The 24,149-nt window shown below is 38.6% G+C and overlaps 3 protein-coding genes and 1 pseudogene across 3 annotated transcripts; 2 read left to right on the top strand and 2 right to left on the bottom strand.

The window, feature by feature from the left end:
* Positions 1–4,812: 4,812 nt before the first annotated feature.
* Positions 4,813–12,269, bottom strand: zdhhc11 (zDHHC palmitoyltransferase 11). Its single transcript, XM_072461490.1, has 9 exons — positions 11,967–12,269; positions 8,762–8,983; positions 7,744–7,922; positions 7,555–7,656; positions 7,120–7,244; positions 6,815–6,970; positions 6,616–6,734; positions 5,048–5,114; positions 4,813–4,967 (listed from the first exon to the last, which is right to left on the bottom strand). The coding sequence occupies exons 2-9, from the start codon at positions 8,981–8,983 to the stop codon at positions 4,813–4,815; spliced, it is 1,125 nt and encodes a 374-aa protein (XP_072317591.1). The 5' UTR covers positions 11,967–12,269.
* On the top strand, positions 10,556–11,363 carry LOC140374551 (probable tubulin polyglutamylase TTLL9 pseudogene; annotated as a pseudogene).
* Positions 12,270–13,134: 865 nt separating the features above from the next.
* brd9 (bromodomain containing 9) lies at positions 13,135–18,245 on the bottom strand. The gene is made up of 17 exons (XM_072460124.1): positions 18,082–18,245; positions 17,114–17,334; positions 16,690–16,806; positions 16,290–16,423; positions 16,166–16,219; positions 15,939–16,083; positions 15,760–15,870; positions 15,407–15,585; positions 14,836–14,968; positions 14,678–14,753; positions 14,504–14,599; positions 14,282–14,414; positions 14,094–14,205; positions 13,868–13,924; positions 13,679–13,784; positions 13,441–13,611; positions 13,135–13,365 (listed from the first exon to the last, which is right to left on the bottom strand). Exons 1-17 carry the CDS (start codon positions 18,128–18,130, stop codon positions 13,265–13,267), a joined length of 1,995 nt encoding a protein of 664 aa, XP_072316225.1. The 5' UTR covers positions 18,131–18,245; the 3' UTR covers positions 13,135–13,264.
* Positions 18,110–23,121, top strand: trip13 (thyroid hormone receptor interactor 13). Its single transcript, XM_072460125.1, has 14 exons — positions 18,110–18,392; positions 18,892–18,963; positions 19,099–19,258; positions 19,340–19,466; positions 21,090–21,145; positions 21,235–21,325; positions 21,401–21,473; positions 21,554–21,617; positions 21,677–21,763; positions 21,834–21,940; positions 22,042–22,195; positions 22,610–22,722; positions 22,825–22,894; positions 22,979–23,121. The coding sequence occupies exons 2-14, from the start codon at positions 18,905–18,907 to the stop codon at positions 23,072–23,074; spliced, it is 1,257 nt and encodes a 418-aa protein (XP_072316226.1). The 5' UTR covers positions 18,110–18,392; positions 18,892–18,904; the 3' UTR covers positions 23,075–23,121.
* Positions 23,122–24,149: the final 1,028 nt, after the last annotated feature.

Below are 24,149 nucleotides of genomic sequence, written 5' to 3'. Positions count from 1 at the left end.
TCTCCATGTTTACTTTTGAGAGTACATCAATAATCGTTTCAAGTTATCAGTTTGAGTTTAAGGCAGCAGGAAGCCCGTCTGTTGTATAACTAGTCCGCTGTCTTCTCCCAGACGCTGCTCAGGAATGCAAGCTTGTCATTTTATTATTGGATGTGAGACAGTAACTATGGTAACCAGGGACACCATCATGGACAGCGAACGCCGCTACATAAACACTGGCCAGGTTTACAAGTCTGTCTGTAAAACTCATTGATGAAGTGACAACAGGGAATCTTAATTTGATCAATATCGTTTATCGCAATAAAAAGGGTTAACATTAATCAATCGTTTATAATCGGCATAATTATCAACCAAGATAATCACCATTTTACTCCCAGATTGTTCAGGGAAAAGCCACTTATCCATGAAGTTCTCCTCTAGATTGTGGTTGATTTTGATCGTAACAAAGTCTATTGAAAGTCTATAGATTAACATCCATCACATTTTTAGACCATCAGTGATATTTTTGTTAATCGCAATTAATTTGGCCATGATAGTCGTGATACAAAACCACTCATATCTTTACATGATCAGTCACACTCTTGCCGGGCATCCATGAATACACAAGCCACCAATACTTTATGAAGATGTGTACAATGCAATATAGAGATAACCAGTCTGGATCCCAGGCAACCAATGCACAACAAATTTAGGACTGTTGCTTCATACATAGTGTAATCTTACATTTCACTTTTAATTTCTGAGTTGACCAACAAACATAACTGGTAGCATAGCATTACCCCAGATAGTATAATTCATTAAAGATGCGCCATGTAACGTTCCCCGAGAGGTATTTGCTTTGCTTGGAATGTTCCATAGTATGAGCTTAAAACAAATAGTGCCACCAGGCCAAGTTATAGGTCAGATCTGTGGAGGATATGTATGGATCCATATGGAATGATATATATGTATTTTTAATTCAAACACCTGTAATTCCTGGCAAATATTCAGATAGCAGAAAAGTTAGACACTGCACATATCAGAACATCGAGGTATTTTCCATGTGTTTCAGAGTGATGAAAATCCAGCATGGTTGCCATAGCTGTTACCAAGTCAAAACACAATATATCTTTTGAATGGTCCAAGTCCTCAAAATGTCAGCAGTTAACAGGAAGCTGTAACTCTGCTCTTTGCACAATAACATTAGAGTGTCAACTATATTCAAACAATAGTCTTCACTTCCAGGCATCGTTTTGGGGACATACAGAGTGGTAGTTTAGGGTAATAGTTTGTTTCCCCCTCACAGCAACCACCACAACCACCACAGTCCACCTCCCTCACACTTGCCCCGTAGAAAGAAGGAAACAGAATGACATCAGCATCCATAGCTCCTTTCTGAGGTCACCACAAAGTCTGGGTCTGTCTTTACCTCTTAAACTGAAAGAGTCCACCTACTCGTCATGTTCTCTGGGGCGGAAAATAGAATTTGGGAGCCATACCGCAATCTGTGTTGGCAGCATATACCTTGTCACTTTATGTTTACATTGACAAAGTTAATGCCCCATAAATGCAAGTAGGACACTCAAATAGAGCAGAGAGTGTCCTCAATAGACCCCCAATTGGAAAATATTTGTAATGATAATTAGATGTGTACAAGCACCTTGATTTATTTAAGGAATACCAGTAATGTTAATGTCATCCAAAGGCTTTTTTATGGATTATTGTTGCTGCAAATCTGATGTCATACTCTGAGAGGGGAACAAGAGGCAGTTTTGATTACACAGTATTCTCATAATGTTGAACCTTACTGAATATTGAATATTGGTGACAAAGCTTTTGAACTCACTACAACAAAACGTTAAGCTACTCTGAAATGCAAGCAATAATAGTGTAACAATGTCTTTCCTCATGTAAAACCAACTCATCTTGCACTGTAGTTTTCACTTTATTTGGTAAACTTGACCTGCACGTGAGCCACCATTACAAATAAAACACATCCCCCTCCTGAGTTTAATTGTCGGTGACAGAATCCGGAGGCTCTTGGATCCCTGTGATGAAACACAGAGCAGAAAACAACAATCTGGGACACGCTCGGTGAGTGTGTCTTCTTCTCATGCATACCTAATCCAACCTATGTGAGATAGTATCGCAAGAGCCATTCACAGATATTCTACTACTGCCATTCGCCGCTTAAATACTTCATGTAGTGGCTTAAACTCTGTTCTTCAGGTTATTGCATTTGGAGATTATAGAAGATTAAAGTATATACCAGAAACTATGGCCCTTAGGCGGATACTGTACTCCCTGAGGCGGATACTGTACTTTCGCGTTTACACAAAGGAGGAACTCATGAAACTGCGGAGACCAGTCGTCTTACCCGGAGATCGTCACGTTATCCTGGCGGACATCCTAAGATTTTTATAAGAGATCTTCTACTGAGAGTGTTTTTCAAACTTCCTATAAGTTATTTGTTCTTTTCTTCTGTATCTATCTCTGTATCTACCTGCGTTGCAACAATGAAATTTCCCCATGTGGGACAATAAAGGATTATCTTATCTTATCTTATCTTAATATTGGCCAATTGCTCCTAGTTGCATGTGATCATTCACTAACTTGCCATTTTACACATCTTTAGAAGACTCTGGGCACTCAGAATATACACAAAGAACACATAGAAACAGGAGTGTTTACCTTCACCACTAATTTGAAAACTTTGAATCAAAATCTGTAGCTAATATACAGTATTCTCTCAAAAAAATGCCTCAAATTTCCTAGTGTGCCATTGTTACAGCACGCCTACTCAATACGGGTGCTATAAAAAGCAACATGACATAACATTTGCATACTCTAATCCTTCCCTAATTTCAGGACAGTCAAAGAGGTGACAAATGTAACCACTGTCAGTCATTCACCAGCACTTTACATCCCAAGCCCTGCATTTTGACAGTACAGTGAGTGCAGGCCAGGCTGTGTGTTTATATTACTGAATATGGCGGCAGCTGCTGCAGAACCTCTATGTGTCTCTTCTTGGCAGGATTCTTGCACAAAAACGTGTTACATAAACTGCCAAACGCTGGAAACTCACAATGCACCCCACGTGACCACTTTGTTGTTGTCAAGCACCGTCGCAAAAAAAAAAGAACACTTTTGCAGAACGTGCCACGGGAAAAACATAGGAGCGGACGACCATGCAAATCCATCTTCATGCAGTCTTCGTTACACACGAGACAACACAAGGCGCGCGTCCCCTGATCAGCTGATGCCAAAGCGCACCACCACACACCGTGACAATCCCCCACAAACACCGACACACAACAATGAGATCAGATAGTGTGTAATTACCTACGACACAACAACAACAAAAAAGACAGCGCCTCCCTGGTCGATAGTTCTCACAAAAGCATCATTGCGCGCGCGGCGTCGCCTCAGTTGCGCGTGTGTTTTCCCCCGCTTGCTGAGCTCAAGTGTCCGCTCTCTCCAGCCGCTCCGAGATGCTGAGCAGGGGCGCAGCCGCTGATTGGCTGCAGCTCCAGCGTCGTCGTCTTCTTGTTGTTGCTCTGTGATGGAGCGTTATTGCCCAGTGAGGCGCCCAAACAAGCGGGTTGAGTGTGTTTTAGGGGATTTTTAATTATTTATATATGAAAGGGCTTGGTTAATTCTAATCAAACGGCAATTTAATCAAAATAGATCCTTGAACATAAGCGGTCAATGTCTTTCCTACGATACGATCATACACTATTATACACGATTATACACGATTATACACTATTATACACGATTATACACGATTATACACTATTACACATGTTTATGCACGGAATTGGAAAGTGACAAGAGTCTATATGGAAATGTAACGGTGACGTGATGGTTCTGTGACTCTGGAACGTGGCTGAATTGGCTTTCTCGCGCGTAAACGTGGTCATTATAAATGAATTAAGGTTCCGTTATTGTCATTGAACACACACACGTAATGCAATATACGATCGTAGTCTTGCCGGACGAGCGTTGTAGAAGTGGCCCAATAATGGCTGTGTGCGTGTGTTTGGACATTACGTAACCGGTCCACTGTCTCCTCCTCATGGACAAACTGCTGTTGTTCTTTTGACTGTTGGATTCGATAGTCGACGCGGGCTTTGTCTGTGTCTGGGAGATAAGGGAAACACGGCGGTGTGTGATGATGAAAGGTGTCCGAGCCAAGCGTAAACATGGATGACATAATTCATACAGCGTTTCAAAAACATGTATCAATTGCGCCCCTCCGTGGTTAATATCATCACGTTTTATTACAGCCACTTATTATGATCACGATCGATATTCATATTTTTATTCGAGGAGGAGACAGTGGACCGGTTACGTAATGTCCAAACACACGCACACAGCCATTATTGGGCCACTTCTACAACGCTCGTCCGGCATATTTTTTATTTGGCTTAGTATAGAATAATTTACATTTAGTGATATAATACAGCTTGTGTTTTGACAAAATTGTTTCTACAATCTTAATTTAGAAAACATGTTTTGTATTTTTTTTATTGCAATAACAACAAAGACAAGAACAACAACAACTGAATCGTGGCTTGTAAAACACAACAGTTACATTAGCTTCACTTGACAAACATGTCACTTTTATCGTGACATGTTTGGGTGTCAAGGTCAAAAATCTACATAATTTGTCCTAAAAATAACAAAGTTAAGACGATATAACAAATATAATTAATGGAAGCTACATAATTCTTAAAATATAAACAGTAGGCATATAAAATGTACAATAAACTGATAACAACTAACAACAGCTCATTTAAACCTGGCAATCTCTGGTTTGTACTGTGAGTTTTATGGTTGCGGTCCAACTTCATCTGGGGTCATGACCGAGCTGCCCAAAGGGTCCTGCACCTGCGGGACGCTGTCTGATCTCAAACGCTCAGAAACTTCCGGGCCAAACTCTGAACCCGCTCCCCAGACTCTGCTGCTGCTTTCAGACAAAACTCCTGAAGCACAAGCAACGTACACATATATTTTCATTCTGTTGAACTCACTTGATACTCTTAGCAAAGAAGAAAATGCTTACCTAAATCTAAGTCTGTGCCATAATGAAGACTATTGTTCTTTTCATCTGGAGTTTTGAAGTTTTCCAACTAAACAAGAATAAGCAAAGTAATTCAGAAAACCTTCTTGCAAAGAGAAGTAAAGTAAAAGAGTTCACCTCAGTGCATATTGACTCCGAGAGGCGACGGCTGAATGATCAAACAAATCAAAACGAATCAAACAAAAACAATATCATTATCTAATTGTATTTGCTGTATGTTGTGAATAAAGCAACAAGTTTATAAGAACTATAATTACCTTGAATTAGCGGCCAGTGTCGGCTCACAATTAATGCCGCGGGTTTGACTCTACAGTAAGACAGAAAACGGTTTGGTTAAAGGTGCAACTGCGTAACATTTGCTTTGCCTGCAATGTTCAACAATATATCAATAAACATATTTATGAGGGAGGGCTGTAGGTATTTAGTCATTTAGTCGATTAATCAGACGATGGTGTCTTTGTCGACCCAAATTTTGATTTATTTTACTAGAAGGATTTTGTGGTAAAATGGTAATTGAGTTTATTCTGCTTTTTTAAATGCCTAGTTTTTAATTTTAATTTTTTTCACATTGCCCGAGTGTTTACTTTTTTTTTTTTTTTAATTACTCTTTTTTTTACCATTTTATTTTTAATCAGAACATAAAACATACACAAACTCAACAACAATTATTACACCAGAAGAGGAAAAAACAAAACAAAAAACAACAACAGATGATACGGGAAATAAAAATAAAATAAAATAAATAATAATAATAATCAACCATGTGCAATACCTGGAAATAAGAGTGTTCTATTTTGTTTTTTATACGGTTTACTTACCTGCTAATAGTATTACCTAGTCTTGTGCTAGTTATTTTTACTTTATTTTATTTTTATTTTATTCTATTATCATTATTTTATTTTATTATTATTATCTGATTTTTATCTTTATTTTGTATTTTTATTATCTATTTTATTTTATTTCCCCCCCTCCATTCCCTATTAAGATAGGAGAGGAGTTTTGTTAATAAGAGTTTTTTGTTTTGTTCATAAGAGTTCTATTAAGAGTTGTTGTTGTTGTTGTTGTTGTTTTATGGCGGTTGGCATCCAAGTGTTGCATTACCGCCAGACTGTATTCCTCAGACTTTGTCGTAGTCCTCAGAGTGTGTTTTGAAACTTCTTATAACCTGTCCTTTCCTCCTGTTCTACTGCGTTGTAACAACGAAATTTCCCCTTGTGTGGATATTAAAGGTTTATCTTATCTTATCATATCTTATCTTAGTTTACCTGTATTTTTTTTATACCAACAGTGATTGTGACATGAGTGCAGTTTGGGTCAGATAAGGTCGACTACCGGTAATTGATGCACAAATACTGTCATTAGTTGACCTGAGCCCTACTATAAAGCATTTATTTCATCATGGGTGGTTCTATTTCTCCAAAATGAATTGAAACTCACAGATCTGACCTGAAACTTGGCCTGGTGGCGGCCCCTCTAATGTTACGCAGTGCCCCTTTAAAGTAACATTCTTTATATCTACTTTGTGTGGAATTTGAGAGCGCACGTCTCACCTTTGGAACTTTGCTATGATGTTTCATTTCATTGGACTTTTCCACCTCGAGGTCTTGGTTCCTGGCTTCTTTTTGCCGCTGAATCTTAATATAATCATACGTGCTTATCCCCTTGTACACTGCACAACAAATAAAGCTACAGGTTAGATCAGGACTATGACAACAGCAAATCAAAAGTATTCCCAGGGTAAATTCTCACTCAGATAAAGGTGAAGGCCTAACAGATGAGTGAGCAGCAGCAGACTGATGAGGCTCAATAAGACTGTGACAAAGGCCACAACCAGGAGACCAGCCGATGTGGTCTGTAGAGGAGCGGCCGGCAAAAACACCAACCACGTCTCGTTTGTCAGCAAATCTATACAATATGGGAAAAATCAGGTGGTTTTATATTGTATTTTGTTGAGCTACAGAGTCCAAGAAATGTCCTTGTATATCAATAACGTTTTGTGAGGTCAAAGTCTTAAAAAGATAAACAAATACATTTTCTTGAATATGTTTACTTACTACTGAATTGTGGAGCAGTCCTTAAGTTGTTTGGGTGCAGATAGTGCTGGATGAATATAAATAAAATCACTATAAACTGCATTAGTGTGCCAAAAGTGGCTGAACACAATGCTGCGAAAAAATACCTGAAAAAACCCGAAAAACAACACAAAAATAAAGTGTAGTTGTTGTGTCTGTCACATCAAATACATCAAAATACAGTGGAGTTATACATTATTCATCCATAATTAAATATATTAATAATAGTAATAACTCTTTTGAGGTCATCTTATAGTACGATATGATAGAGGTAATAGTGTTTATATAGTAGTATAGTATAGTAATAGTGTCTTTAGTCATCTTTGTTGCCTTACTTCCAGCCACTTATTGTCTTAAATGTATATAAACTTCATCTGTATTATGTGTAATTGCGTATTGCCCATATTTTGTACTTACCAGTAGTTCCGGCCGCCCACACAGTTGTTCAGCCATTTACAGTGATGATCAAAATCTTGCACACATTTGTTGCACATGCCACAATGTTTCACCTTTGGACCCCTGTATGCAGAGAATGAATGTAGTAATAAAGTAATAATAATAACACTAACAATTAATCATGCAAGTCCAAGGTGCAATAAAACGTACACGTTGACGTCGCACAGGTAACAGTGCAGGTCCTGGATGACGTGAGGCCGTTTTGTCCGATCGAACATTGGCATTGGATTGGAGTAGGTCTGTTTCGCTCGCACACTCGCATCGGCTGGATCGATGATCTCGGCTGCTAAGTGACTGACAAAATGTAAGATAAAAGCTGTTCCAATGAGCTGAACACAGAGTTAAGGCATAATATGAAACATCTGTTCTTCTGTATCTACCTCTGTATCTACCTGCGTTGCACCAATGAAATTTCCCCATGTGGGACAATAAAGGAATATCTTATCTTATCTTATCTTAACAGCTAATTCAGTTCGACATTGTGCTTATGGCCATGCTAACCCGCAAGATATTCACATAAGTATAAATTATCATCCTAATTAGATGATACAATAGTCTTTGCCTTTTATTTGTCATTTTTTTAAAGTAAACCAGGCCAAACAAGCAAGCCAACTCACAGTACGGACAGTATATATATATAGTACTTTTTCTTCTTTTTTTTTTTTTTTTACCGTTTTCAATGTATTTATTATTATATGCCAGTATAACGAAAGACTATTTGAATTGATTTGTAGTTGCAATGTTCTTACTCCACAGGCAGAAATGTTAGCAAGAAACAGAAAGAAGCTATATTCAGTCAAAAATGCTTTAAAACTAATAAACTACAAGACACGTACTAAATAAATAAACAAAAAAACAAAACTACCCAAAGCTAAATACACAAAGTATCTCATGTAAATTTTCTTTTTTACGTTGCAGAAGTTCATGTACAGCTTTGAATAAACTAGTTGAGGTCATGAGGCATTCATCTCGTGACAGTAAGTCAATTGATAAGAGTCTTTTGAGCTCATGTCTGGTCCGACCACAGCCCGTACTATCAGACTATACAACTAATGCCTTGTGCCTAATGTCTATACTATAAACAAACAACGATCTTGTCTATCAAATCTGAAAGAGCCATTTCTCTTTGCATAGACAGATTCAGTGTGAGATTCGGTGCGAGGGATACTGCATAGACCACATGCTTCCACGGCGGGGGCAGAAGAGGGATATAGATGCCGAAGCTCACAATGGCCATATAGATGAACACAAGCCAGCCGATGACTTGTGCCACTTGTGGGGGGCAGGACCACCCATTCATGCGGGCGGGTTTGGAGGGCACCAGCTCGTTTCTACTGTCGCCGCTGCGTAAAGGAGCTGTGCGTCTTGCCCTCCAATTGAAACAGCTCATCTGGAAAACAAACACAAAGAGCGGTGAATGTCCATGGGCTGTGTGTGTGTACTGTACATAATGCCCTGCCTCCACGGCCTCGTTTGACGGGGAAATTGGTTAGGCAAATTAGCCGGGTAACGATAGTTGGCGTCGGCGTAGACTAACCTGCACTGTTTAGCAACTCACTGTTGTTAGATCCTTGTGAAGTGGAACATCGTGTGATTTCAATGGAGAAACACAACACAATATGTCACAGAATATGACAAATAAAGATGTTTAAACAAATCCAAACTACTGAGATAAATGTGAGTGAGATCTTATTCTTCTTCTTTAGTGTTTTATGGCAGTTGGAATCCAAGTGTTACATTACCACCATCTATTTCTTCTTCTTTGGTGTTTTATGGCAGTTGGAATCCAAGTGTTACATTACCACCACCCACTCCAGTTAGACTTTAGACTTTATTCTTCAGACTTTACTCTTCGTCTCCTCGCCCGACTTTATTCTTTAGGCTTTATTCTTCTTCTTCTTCTTTAGACTGTATTTAGACTTTATTCTTCCTCTCCTTCTCTTCTTCTTTTTTGCACTTCAGCAGCTCTTTCGCTAACTTCACATCCCTTGTAGGCAGAGCTATTAACTGCGTTCCCACTGGCATTTTAGTCTGGGGCCACCCCAGATCTGTTTGCTCCAGCTTGTTCCCACTAGTGAAAGTGGGACCAGCCAGGAGCGAGACCGGCAATTGAACAGATGGGGCTTGAGCTCTTTCTACGCTTCCTGTTATCACTTGAAGCCTCAATAGCAACAAAAAGGAACTCCTCCCGCTTTCTAAATCGCTACCGACCATCAATTTACTCTCCTGTTCTTCCAGATTGCTTTTTGCGCAGAGCTGATCCTTCTTCTTCTTCCCCATTTTCCTCTTGATATCCTTCCCTTCTTCTTCTTTGCTGTAGTCTTTTTCTTCTTCTTCTTTAGTGTTTTATGGCGGTTGGTATCCGAGTGTTACATTACCGCCACATACTGTAGTTGTACATCTTTAGACTTTATTCTCTAGACTCCTCTCCTTCTTCTTCTACCTCTCTGGTGATCGCTCGATGAGGTGACAGATGTCGCAGCCAGTGGCTTCTTCTTCTTCTTCTTTGGTGTTTTATGGCGGTTGCTTCTTGTTGTTGTTGTTGTTGTTGTTGTTGTTGTTGTTTTATGGCGGTTGGCATCCGAGTGTTGCATTACCGCCTCGTTCTACTAAAAAAGAATAAGAAGTAGGTGGCAGTAATGTAACACTTGGATACATACTGCCATAAAACACCAAAGAAGAAGAAGAAGAAGAAGAAGAAGAAGAAGAAGAAGAAGAAGAAGAAGAGGAAGAGGAAGAAGAAGAGGAAGAAGAAGAGGAAGAAGAAGAGGAAGAAGAAGAGGAAGAAGAGGAAGAAGAAGAAGAAGAAAGTCTAAAGTCTAAGACGTATAACTACAGCAGGTGGCGGTAATGTAACACTTGGATACCAAACGCCATAAAACACTCTACTACAGTCACGCTCCTTAACCAAATGAGCTAAAGACTAGCATTAATGTTAGCTTTATACTTTCAAAACATTTAGTTCGATAAATTGTCAATTAATTGTATCCAGAATGTCAAAAGGCAAGACCTTTGGAAACAAAGGCTTTGATGACTGTGAAAAAGAGAGAGCTGCTCATACCTGTGTGTACTATAAATGTGTCCAAAGAAACAACACCACAAAGGACGTCCTGAGGCAGAGACCAGGCTGGGTGCAGGTCAAAGGAGATGGAGAGTGGGACTTTAACTGGTGCAACGTGGGCTGGATAAGAGAAAACTTTGACCATTCTTACATGAAGGAACATTTAAGAATAAACCATTTCCGCAATTATTATGAGCTGACTCGTAAAAACCTCATGCTGAAAAATCTAAAGAGATATCAGAAAAGCATTGAAAGAGAGAAGGGCTGCATGGATTTGTCCCCTGCTCTTTCACTCTTTCCAGTGAATATTATCTTTTTGTAGATAAGTTTAAAAGAAGCCCTGGCAGCACCTGGATCATGAAACCAGTGGCAAAATCTCAAGGGAAAGGCATTTTCCTCTTTAAGAAATCAAATGGAATGGAAAAAAGATGGCACTTGCTCAGAGGTGCAGAAAATGTAATAATATAAATAAATAAATAAAAAAATGGAAGGAAATTTGACCTGAGGGTATAATATGTATTGCTCACATCATATAGCCCCTCGAATATCTGTCTCTACCGTTGTACCGTTCGCAAATCCTCGTTTCTCTCTGAGCAGCATAGATGATAAATATGTGCATCTGACCAATGTCGCTGTTCAAAAAACTGCTCCTGACTACAACCCTGAAAATGGATATTTAATACCAGACTATGATAAACAAAATCATTAGGTTTTACAAGCCAAATGCTTACAAAAAAAACATTACATTATCTACTAGATATATCACATACTTTGCCACCAATTATACTCTCAAATACAATGTTAAGGCTAGAATATATTTAATCATAAATATCATAATATGATTTATTTCACTTTAATTATCAAAATCCACAAATTATGGAATGGATAAACTTTTCAGTGAGGATAAATTCACTATAACACACAAACTGTATTTACATGTCTCCATCCTAAGTAAAGAATGATCTGGAATTGTTGGGTTGAAATAGTATAGCAGCTTATCCATACATCTTACCGTAGTGGGATTTATGGATCTCTGCATGTGAATGAATCAATTCTAAGCAAATATGAGGAAACACACTTTCCCACCACATGTTGACAGAAAAACCTTTTGCAACTATAAAAACAGCTAATTAGAGTTTTTGCCCATTAGTTTTGAAGTGACATCAGGTTGTCAAGGAAGCTTTTCCCAAATTATCTTGTCTATGTGTTGGTAGAAACACAAACCAGCACACTCAGCCATTATAGTTGAAAACAAAAACAAAGCAAAAAACAAAACACTAGTTAAAATCTATAATTAGAGAAGAAAACTTACTGTGCAGAAAAATGCCAACCAGACTTAACTAAATCCAAGAGATTTCCACAGTTTGAAAGCCCATTATTGGCAGCCGAGCAGGTGCTTTAAGTCTTCACAGTCTTCACATTGTTCTAAACATATATTCACGTAAATCCATACAGACAAATAGTGCTTGTTTCCAGTGTTTCCACGCGTCAGAAGTCAGTGAAGGACGCGACAGACGTGATCAAATCAACTCGAGCTCGTGCAGCGCTATGGCAACTCTCCCTCCGCGCATGCGCACTTCCTACGAGGCGAAGGCTTTTCCAGAGGAGCCGCTTCTGCGTCTTCGTCTTTTATCGATGCGTCTGAACGTCGTGGTCCCTAAATAAATATCCTCTCAACAGTGAGTTCATTGTTCTCGTGACAGACAAGGAACCCACACTTCAGTAATGTGATACTTCTGTTTCTGCTTTTACTCAACTCACTGTTCATGTTTGACAAACTTACCAACTTTATTATGGGGCATCAAAGCAGTTATTGTTATTTGTGGTTTGTATAGTTTATATCAATGAATTTTCTCCCCACTCCATTTGAGCTACAATGGTTTATTGTTTGTGTAACGGGGCCAAGTAGTAGCTGGATTTGAAGGTTGTTTATTTAAATGAGAATTCACTCACATTTAATGGGCTGACCTGTTCAGGAGGCGTGGCACATGCACTCATCATTATAGTTACATTTGTATTAGTTGAGAAATATGGATTATGTGTCCATATGTGTGTATGCAGACGATATATGCAAGTTCTTTTTCACATACAAAATAATGTAAATTGTTCGTTGTTTCATGTTGCACCAAATCACCAAAGCAAGTTCCTGTTTGTGAATCTTGTTCATTGGCAATGGCAATAAACCTTTTCTGATTTTGAAATAAGGTATCATGAACACAAGACCAAGATGTGGTCAGAATGTGTCGGGATGTCCCAATAGACAATGGGCTTTTATTTCAAGTCAGAGCACCTCCGATTTCCACTTCTTGTTTGCTTGTACATAAGGTATACTTATCTACCTTCCCACTACAGATATGTATTTATTGTAAACACAAGTCATAAAAGTCATATTTTCTGTCATAATCTCATTATAAATCAATCAATCAATCAATCCATTGATGCCATTTAAAGCACAGTTATGTAAAAATACAGACACAAGCTTTTAATTCAAAGTATTGTTTTACAATTATTACCTACAAACAGTCTGTACAAACATGTTTAGTGAATGGGATGTTTAAGTTTAACAGTTCATCATCCGAGGTGTAATGGTGTTAACACAGCTCTGTGTGCTCAGCTGTTGCCTGAACCCTCAGCTTCTGGAGACTGCAGGAACTCATACGGGTCATGAACCAACTCAGACTGGTCACCGACGCCCAGGTGTGACGGGCTCCCTGTGGACACAGCAAACATTAAACCAATCCAGCGATGACAGAAGATTTATATGGAGTTAGGTGTAATCCACATACCGACATGGTGCTGGTCTCGTTCTGACACATTGGACAAAGAGGACAGATTAGACGAGGGTCTGGATCCCACTCTGTCCACTTGAGCGTCTTGAAACTCCTGCAGGAGTTTGTCTGCCTCCTCAAATTGCTGCTGGCTGTCCTCATTACTTGGTTCCTTTTTTAATGTCTTACCTACAAAGTGACAGTAGACGGTTAAAAAAGAAAATCCATGTGTAACAAACTTTCTGTTGACCCGTACCCAATGAATTCAACATGGAAATGTCCAGTGACATGTCGGGATAGCTCTTCATCGACATAAAATCAAGCACCGAGCTGCTGTCTCCCAAACCTGTGCCATCTGACATCTAACAAAGAAACACTGTATTAGCATCATACTGCATTGAAATTGTTCATAGTGTTTCAATAGATCATATTCAAATAAACTTGCCTGGATGTCACAAATGCTACCTTTGGTCTCATCAAGTTTAAGTGTCATATTTCTTTTCTGAAAGGAAATGTTCATATTAAGTCAATATCAAACACAAGATCCTCAGTAAAAAGGTTAAATAAGGCTGATTATTTTTCACCTTCCTCTTTTGTTTAGTTTGTGTTATGTTTATGTACCGTATACAATGTTTTAAAATGTAATCAATAAAAAATGTTGAATAAGCCACCTCTCTGATCTGATTCACAGCCTTAGTGTGATCTCCGGCCGTCATTTTGTCCAGGAGTCCATCCACCAAATGCTTTGTGACACTGCCACAGCCTTTGACAAACTCCTGTATACTGTGCAAAATGTAAACAAGGTAAACACCAATTGTATCATATTTTATAACTGAAGTCATGAATTAAAACATTGTACCTCAGAGCGCACTGTACCCCAGTGTCATCACCATAGGCAGAGTAGAGCATATCCACTTCATCAGGAGATAAGTCTGGGTAGACCGAGTTCTTCTGCAGAGTCTGGACATTGTAGGCGTTACTCAGGAACGTCACTGCAAAAAGGGTTAATCATCAAATACATTGCATCAAAATAATTAATAATATAACAATGAATACATATAATTGTTTGAACTGAGCTGACCTTTATGCCTCCTCTCGTCTTTGAATCCAAGTGTCGTCAACCCTGGGAGAAGCTTGTGTGACAGTGAGCTAAGGTCCATTTTGTGGATCTCATCTTCTGCAAATAAATTGTGTTCTTTTAAAAACTGTACAGAATCTTAAATAAGTGCATTAAAAAAAGTAATTCAAGCTTTACCAGTTGCCTCTGGCTCAAGTTGATTAACAACAGTGTAGAGCAAAGATCCTTCTGCATCTTTTTGTAAATAACCAATCTGAAAGCACGCAATAAATGAATGTTAAACGTAATGTTCAGAACAATATGAGCAATATCAAGCAACAATATGAGTTTATTGCCTTAGAGTTGGGCATGTATCTGTTGATGCGATCTCGAGCTTCATCACCTGCATGTTCAACCAGAGCCAGAACATGTTCCTCTGCTGTGCTGTCGGTCAAACTACAGGCATTTCCCTCTGGTTCAAACAAGTAACTGAGAACAGAAATAATAATACAGAGCTCATATGAAAGCAAGCAACTACCATATTACAAATTAACATTTTCTTTGGAGACAACTGATTAGAGAGTTGGGGTTGGAGAAGTTGGAGAACAGGCAAAAACAGCTTTTGGTCAAAGTTCAACAACGTTGCGGATCTATACTTTTTATTGTTACCTGAATGTACGATTTAAAAAAAAAACTTCTTAAATCAATAAATAGCCGGGCCTAATCATGCTCCTCCTCAGAATCTGCTCAGACGGAGGATGGATCTGTGTCTGCCTCAAAAAGCTCTAGACTTTCCTGAATCTTCATCTTCATCTTTTCTACTTTTGTGTTGTCAGTTGCAACAGTTGCAAATTTCCAGGTAATTGCAAATCATATTCTTGATTATTCCCATAGGAAATTGTCAATTCAAAAGTTTTGCAACTATACCTGATCACTTCTTTAGCTGGTTGCTTCCTTGACTTCTTTGTGGAGTCCACCGCTATAGGCATGATCTCAGGAGGAGGTAAATCATCTGTGAGGTCCTCATCTCCAAGAATTGCTGCCTGTTGGGTATAGTCCATCTCCTGCATGAAGGACATGCTGCGCTTCAGAACCAATAACCGCTCCTGCAAACAGTGACAGTAAAGATCATGTTAATAACTCTTTAATAGCCTAGTTCAACACAAGGCTTTATATGAGCCTGGGGTCTGAAATAAATAAAGATCGAACACAAATATACATCTACTAATGGGTAATAAGAAGCAAACGCTTAACTATTGATCCAAATAGTTTAAACTTACTTTGCTCATCATCTTGAATCCTGTGTGAAGCAACTTTTTGGCAGCTTTGTAGTAAACAGTCTCTGGTCGGTTGTACACCATAGCGTTGTCACACATGAGTTTAAAGTCAGCCTGGAGGACAAAGATTGTTTTTAACAAAGCCAGAGTTTCATTTTGCCAGAGCCGCTTAGATTTCTCACCTTGAATTCTGTCACAGTGTTGTAGTCATTGTTTCGAATTTTATCTTTCATGGTGCTGAAATCCATAGGATGCTTGATGATCATGGAATAACCCGGAGCAATTGCATCAGTTACTGGAAAGGCAAAAAACCCATGGGAGTCTTTCCTGCAAAACATTACAATATTGTTCTACAACAGGCAATTTAAAATAGTCATAAACAACATCTAAAAATGAATGTGCTTCTTACCTCTGTAGCTGCCGTAAAAAGTGTTCCAGCAGTTGCTGCCTTGGAGTTGATTCACTCTCTGCTTTCACAACATATGGTAAGCAAGTAATCTAATTATAAATAATACCATTTCATTTTTGGTAACTTGCCTTGTTGTGTCCTGCACATTCTGATTGGCCGGTCCCCTTGCTGTTCCACATCCACCTTGATGTTGGGCTGAAACTCCTCTATATCAGGTTCAAATTCATATCTTTCCTTTTTCTTTTTCTTCTCCTCTGGCTTAAAAAGATAAACTATGTCAAATAATTGTTGCCAAAGAGTGCGTTGACCATTGCACAAACACCACCACATATAAACTGGGACTAAACTTAGAGCTAAACATAGATGAGACCAGAGCTAATATGGGACTAGAACAGGACCAAACCAAGTCTGAAGGCACAAGTCTGAAGGCACAAGTCTGAAGGCACAAGTCTGAAGGCACAAGTCTGAAGGCACAAGTCTGAAGGCACAAGTCTGAAGGCACCCACAACACAAGGCCCACTTACCTCTAATGAAATACTAATTGTTGTTTTTGGTGTAAATTGTTCAACTGGCATTGCGCCACTGGCAGCAGTCGCTTCTGTTTCATTTTGCTCCCGTTCTCTCTTCTTCCTCTTTTCCTCCTGACATCAACAATTAATGTTATTCATTTTCAAATAATAGGATTTGTAAATTACTGATAGAGGTGGGTGATATAGACAACAACAAATATCTTGATTATTTTGTATTACCGTCCCAGCAGAAATGTGTCAGTAAATGTTATATCACTCAGTAAAAAATATCCCTTGTACACAAAACTGCAATTGAGATTTATTTTTTATTATAAACTATACTAGATGCTTATCTCCAAGACCATTGCAATATCCGTATGTTAATATATCTCCCACCTCTACTCATTGAGAAACATTTACTGTATGTAGGTCTACTCACCTTTCGGCGTCTTCTTTCCTCATCATCCACATACTTGTCTTTGTCCTTTTCTGACTTTTTCTTCTTCTTTTTCTTTTTGTCTTTGTGCCGTTCTCGCTCGTGATCAGACCTGTCGTCGTAGTAACTTGAGTCATGACCAGATCCTGACAGTTCCGTCACTTCACTTCCTCCGACTTTGAGCACAAGTTTGAGCGGCTTCTCGAGGGCCTTGTCTTCATAGTCTGCAGTGGAAGAAAATAAATTATGTAGTGATGTGCAGCTGATCATCATCGAGATCAGTCATGTCTCTGTCAAAGATCAGACAGGGGCATTTTACCTCGGAGGGCTTAGTAAACACATATATGGTTTGGTGCAAAGTTAGGACTTAATAGATAAAACTGCCACAAGATTGTGCGCACATGGAAAATGATTTAGTAACTATGACTCAGTTATGTCAGAATCTTGTGTTGTCTCATTCTTGTGGAATATCATGTTGTGTTTACTTGTCTAATTATGTACAAATAGTGTACATTGAACACTATTTTTTCTTTTAAATATAATATGTCACATCATCACCCAGTCCTTACATGTAATACATCTTTACTTACATATGATAGGAAAAGCCAATATTGTATGGAAAAAAATAGTCCATCAGAGGATATTCTTGGCAATTTTTGTTTTTTTTTGTTTGTATAGTTACCTTGTATATTGCGTCACAACAAAAAATCACATATTTTTCATTAAACAACACTATTTGACATCACCAGTTTATCTCTGTGTGCATTCACTCTCACATCTGGTGTTTACATGAAAATGAATGCATTATTATAATATTAAAGCCCTGTAACGTTTTCCCTGCAGTTTGCATCCTCTAAATATTAACAAATGACTCAAATGATGGGCGTTGCAGCGGCTAGCTACGATATTAGCACGTAACGCTAGCAGTCTGGAACAAAAGGGTCTCTGTGCGTCAAAGTGCATGTATTTACCATCGACTGTCCTCCACTCTGGCTTATGCTTCTTGTGCTTCTTTCCCATCCTGATAAGAACGATATTTAGGGGAATATTTGTTTCACGACAGAGGTACAGCTGTTCGGTGCAAGAAAAAAAGCATAACAAGAGGAGCGCAGACGCATCCCGGAAGTGAATCTTCCAAAACAAATGTTGTACTTCCGCTTTGGCAAATGTGCGCGGTGAATTTGACTTTTTTCTTTCGAAAGAAGTTTGACAGCTGTTTTGCGGGGTCTTTTTCAGCTCATCGTTGCTTTTATTGTCACTGAGAATACGTGTAACATAAATGGTGAGTAGTGTGTTTATGAATCATTCGTCTTTTCAGATTTATGACGATCTAAACTTCTGCTACATGCGCTAGCTTATCTCGGAGCTAAACTGGTAAAATAGTAGTCTAGCACAGCAGTTCGTACTTTATATATAATAACTTACTGCCAGAGGTGAGTAGCCAAAAAGTACTTAAAGTAAGAGTCAATTGATTTCAAAACATTACTCGAGTAGCTTAGTTGTAAGTATAACGTAATGCTAGTGGTCCAGAGCTGCCTTGTTCATAATTTATGAGATGTTGTAATTGGAAAGTCAAAACATTAATTGCTGCACAAAAGTTGGTATATTAAAATGAAGCACACAAGTATATGTGATTTAATATTGTCAACATAAAGCGTTTGTCACTAATTGCACACAGTAAGAAAAGTAACTACGACTTTTACCCAAAAATAAATATTACTTAAGTATGAAGTCTGAAAACTCTGCTTGTTATTTCCATAATTAGGTTTTTGTTTCAACAGAGTAAAAATCATAATGGAGATTGATGTGCAGTCTGAAAATATTAATGTCGAAGTCCATGTCAAATCTCAAAGGTAAGTTTGAGCCCATATATATATATATATATATATATATATATATATATATATATATATATATATATATATATATATATAAATTATTTTTTTTGGCTTGAATTTTAATACATTTATTCACTCACTATATTTCAGCATTGCCAAACTGTCAGACGTGAAGAGCCATGTGCTGTCTCTGCTGAACCGTCACAGTATGATATTTGGGAACTACAGATGGACAGAGTTTGATGAAGAGTTCCTCTGCCAAAATGTCCAGTCAGTGGCTATAGTTGATCTTGAAGACATGATAACCCAGGTCTGACTCTTCATTCATTAGACTATTTCTTCATTTCTCCCTGTCACCATATTTAAATGTAGCTTTTTAATTCACTTTAAGCCCCTGGATCTGAAGAACTGTGCAGTCTCTGTGCACATTTTCACTCTAAATGAGGATGGACCAAGCACTTTGAATTTAGAGGATGATGAGGAACTCTACGCTGCCAATCACTGGTTGTTACCAGCAGGTAACTCTGACGTCGACTGGGGTGGTGGAGGATATGTATAGATACATACTTCTATTGATACCCCCTTGACAAAATGAAGATTTAAGTTTTTAACAATATTCTGAAGACATTTTAACACTGCATCAGGAATGTACTAAAGTTTGCCTGTAAATGTTTTGGTTCCGGTTTAAGTATCGCACAAAACGTAAATGGATCATAAAATGAACCACAAAAGTGCAGAATTATTGCTTTAACCCCATGTTTATTAGATTAGTATTGCCCTGCTCAGTTTGTGACCATGACATTAGCAGCTGGAAATACTCCCTATTTATGCATAAATGCGGAACAATGTATTTTAGTGCAATTGTCCATTTGTAAATGATCCTGTATTACAGGGGTGGGCAATTATTTTTCTCCGAGGGCCATATTCGAATCTTTGCAAATAGCGGAGGGCCGACCCGCGATCATTGGTGTGAAAAAAAAATATATATATATCACTTTTCTGTCAAATATAGGCTATTGAATCTATTATTTAATTCATTTCACGTCATATTTATTAAGGATACAAGTGCAGACAGATGCCTAAGGGCAAATCTTTTTAATATTACTTGGCATGTTTGGCGGGCCGGATTATAAAGACTAAAGGGGCCTTCACACCGCGGCGTCCGACGCGTCCAGTTTACATTCATCAAAGTCTATGTAAACGCATGTCGAACGCGTCCTGCGTTTTCTGCGGCGCGATTTCTACGTTTTTGCGGCGCGATTCCTGCGTAGTTTGTACGCTCTCGACGCTTTGAATGCACGTATGAGGCGCCCAAAGTGGCCGGCGCGACATGTTCAGCTTTGTTCAACTTTCTGCGGCAGATGCGCCGCAGCAGCCAATCGGAGATGATGTGCTACGCACGACCCGGAAAAAGACCCAAAACAAACCCCGCAAGATAAAAAAAAAATCTTTAGATGCAGCTCTTGGAGCAAATAATGATATTGACTAAACTCTGCTCAGCTCTGAAGTATATGCGGGTCCCAGACTTTTGAACTTTGTAAAGTTAATAAACCGAAGCCATGGTCCACCATTAAACTCCATTTACACCACGAGAAAAGCAACACTGCACAACTCCCCCACTGCGCATGTGCAGGACGACTCAGACGCACGTCTGCTGTTGAGTGTATTTTCTGGACATGAATCCGAGGCGTCGAGAATGCGCGTCCGGGGCGTTTGTCTTCAAATGTACAGGCGTCTAACTTCTGCGTAGGGCGCAAATTTGACGCCTCGGTGTGTACTAGGCTTTACGGGCCACATGTGGCCCGCGGGCCGCAGTTTGCCCACTCCTGCTCTATTATATTTGTGATGACACATCTCTTTGTGACGCAGAACGCATCTGATATTGCCATACATTTTTTGTTTCTATGTAACGGAAACAAGTCGTACGTGCATGCGTGCATGCTTTTACAACCTTTAAAGTTAGATTTTGTGGGAGTAGCCCATTGTCTGAAAACACTTGAGGGTTGTTTCTAGACCCAACATGTCTGCTGTCGTCAAACATTTCCATGGAAAAGTTTTAAATGCCGTGAATAGGCATCTGAACTGTTATAAAAATGTGTATTCAAAACTAAAGTGCCACATTTTTCCCTTATGTTTAACAGCTGAATTCCACGGGATCTGGGAAAGTCTGGTTTATGAAAGTGCAGTCAAAACCCAGGTAATTTGCTTAAATTTTTACCATTATACCAAATATTGCTAATGCCACACCAATTCTAAACTTGACATTCTTCTATTTCTACATCTTAGCTTTTGGATTATGTCACAACAACAATCTTCTTCTCAGACAGAAATGTTGACAGTAATTTGATCTCATGGAATCGGGTTGTGTTGCTTCATGGTAAATTACTTTGACAATACACGCTCAATAATATTTATGATGTTTTTATTCATAGTAATTATTGTTGACACACAGGGCCCCCAGGCACCGGGAAGACTTCACTGTGTAAAGCTCTGGCACAAAAGCTGTCAATCAGACTTTCAACTCGGTATTTTTTAATTTATTAAAACAACAGTAATTATAATGCACCTGCTGGCTTTATTTTACTCTCGACTCCTGCCCCTCCAGGTATTCTTATGGACAATTCGTAGAGATAAACAGCCACAGTTTGTTCTCAAAGTGGTTTTCAGAGGTACACACTTTTATCGCTTGAGTGAATTACTATGTTACAACTGGACATTTTTGTTACAGAGTGGCAAACTGGTAACAAAAATGTTTCAAAAGATCCAGCAGCTAATAGATGACAAAGAAGCCCTTGTGTTTGTTTTGATTGATGAGGTACAGTAAGAATAGAGGTAATCCGATTTGTTTGATGCAGTATTTAACATGTGGCTCTAATATTGTGCAGGTCGAGAGTCTAACAGCTGCAAGAAGTGCATCTCAAGCAGGAACGGAACCCTCTGATGCCATCCGAGTAGTAAACTCTGTCCTCACGCAGCTGGACCAGATCAAACGGTCAGAAAATACTGCTTTAGCTGATTATTTTTATTTTTAATTTATTTTCATTATTATACTCGCATGAGCCTTCACATTCTGCTCTGTTCTTGTGTTTTTAGACACTCCAATGTTGTAATCCTGACTACCTCCAATGTGACGGAAAAGATTGATTTGGCGTTTGTGGACAGAGCTGACATCAAGCAGTACATCGGCCCTCCTTCAGAGAAGGGCATTTACAACATCTACCTCTCCTGTTTGGAAGAGCTCATGAAGGTCAGCAGCGCTTGAACAAAAAAATCAAGAGAAGATAAACGGAGAGAACCTTTTATTTAGCCCACAATTTCAGGATTGCAAACAAAGCAGTAGAATATCAAATAAAATCAAAGTGTAAAAAGTGAAAGGCTTGTAAAGTTTAGAAATAAAGTTTAATGAGTAAATATAAAGTTTATATTTTGTACATATAGTAAGGTCATTTATTCTCCGACATTGCTCAAGTCCTAAACGGTAAACTTTCACAAGAAAATAATTGTTTCTGTAAAGCTCCAAATAACAGGATTGCACCTACTTAGGAAAACAGATTTGTATAATTCTGACTAACAAGTAAAAAATGTGTTCTGTTCATGTTCTGATCTATATACTGTAAGTAATTGACCCAAAGTCATATTCTGTTCGTATGACTTTTTGCAGTGCCAGATCATTTACCCTCGGCAGCAACTGTTCTCCATGTTTGAACTAGAAACAATGGGCTTTGCAAAGAGCGAGGTCTCTGAACACAGTCTGAAGCTCAGGAGCATTGCAATGTGAGTGCCATAAATCACGTAACGGCATTCAATTAAATTATTACTGTCTGCACAAAATCAAAACGCCTCAGGCTGATGTTTTCCTTTCTTCTGCCAAAATAGAAGAAGCAAAGGTTTGAGTGGAAGGGCTCTCCGGAAGCTGCCATTTTTAGCCCACGCCATGTTTGTCAAGGTAAGCACCATCTCCTGTTTATACAAAACACAAAGGAGTGGTACAATGGTTTGCGTGTTGATTACTACTTTTTATTTGCTTCAGACACCAACTGTGAATCTGGAGATGTTCCTAGATGCAATGGCCAGAGCTGTGGACAAACAGAAGGAGGAGAAAAGTAACCTGGTCAATGGCATCTGAAGACATTAAAGTCAAGCCGGTATTCTCATGACCTACACATTTTAGGGGAAACCACATTTTAGATTTCCACAAGCACCCAGCTTTTGTTTGCTTTATAAAACTGTTATGAATTAAGTTTACATACGGCTTACTTTTATATAAAATGTAGCTATAACTTTTTATTATGTTGTATTGGGCGTTTCTGTGTTCTCTCCCGTGTTTGATAAGGAAACCCAATCATTTAATCATTTGCTACAAATGTGGAACATTGTTTAGAATATTTTTTGCATAAACAAGACATCAATATTTTTCCTGTAAAGTTGTAATAAACAGTAATAAACAGTTACATTTTCCTTGCTGTTCTACAAAATTACTAGAAGTTTCAAACGTCTGCCTCTAGAGGGCGTGTGCAGGCCTGTTCTTTTTTTTTTTTTAAAGCATTTTATGACCTACAAGACAATAAAAGGTTAGGCTCTTTCAGTCGCTAAAAGAAGCTTAGAACACAAACTATTTCATAACCACACCTGTTTTTCTAAACACTTAACTCACAGAAAAGGGATCAATCTCCTTAATGACCGTAATGCAGTTTTACAGATGACTTGAAGTAGTTCTGCAAAGTGATTTTTTTTTTTATCATGGAGCTACATGGGCGTATGTCATGGGCATGCACTTGATTCACTTATTTACCCTAAAGCCAAACAGTTGGAAGATGGCTTAATATTTTTTCATAGAGCATCAGACATGGTTTATATGGACAGATGAGAGGCACCATTGTTCATACAAGCATGTTTTGAATTCTGTGAATGAATGCTCTGCTGCTTTGCATGTCAGCTGCGGGAAACCTGACAATGAGGCCTTTGTTTGTTGTTGGCCAACAGCTATTTCACCGCACTTCAAAGGTGCATACTATTGGCTGCTCTAAAAGAAGGCAAGTTTACTTTTTCGTCATGCTTCAAGACCACTAAATCGACATAGACTTAGCTGCTGGATACCTTTTGGAGGCGAATACAAAGGAAAGATATACAAGGACAATACAGGTTTTTTTAATGCATTGAAATAAAAGAGGCGAACTGGATTTCCCCCTTGTCGCTATTTG

This window comes from Eucyclogobius newberryi, unplaced genomic scaffold (genome assembly GCF_026437365.1).
Source record: "Eucyclogobius newberryi isolate DKJ021-1_F unplaced genomic scaffold, fEucNew1.0.hap1 SCAF_3, whole genome shotgun sequence".
In the NCBI taxonomy this organism is placed as follows: Eukaryota; Metazoa; Chordata; class Actinopteri; order Gobiiformes; family Gobiidae; genus Eucyclogobius; species Eucyclogobius newberryi.
The sequence above is the reverse complement of the archived record's forward strand: the minus strand, read 5'-3'. Positions and strand labels throughout refer to the sequence as shown.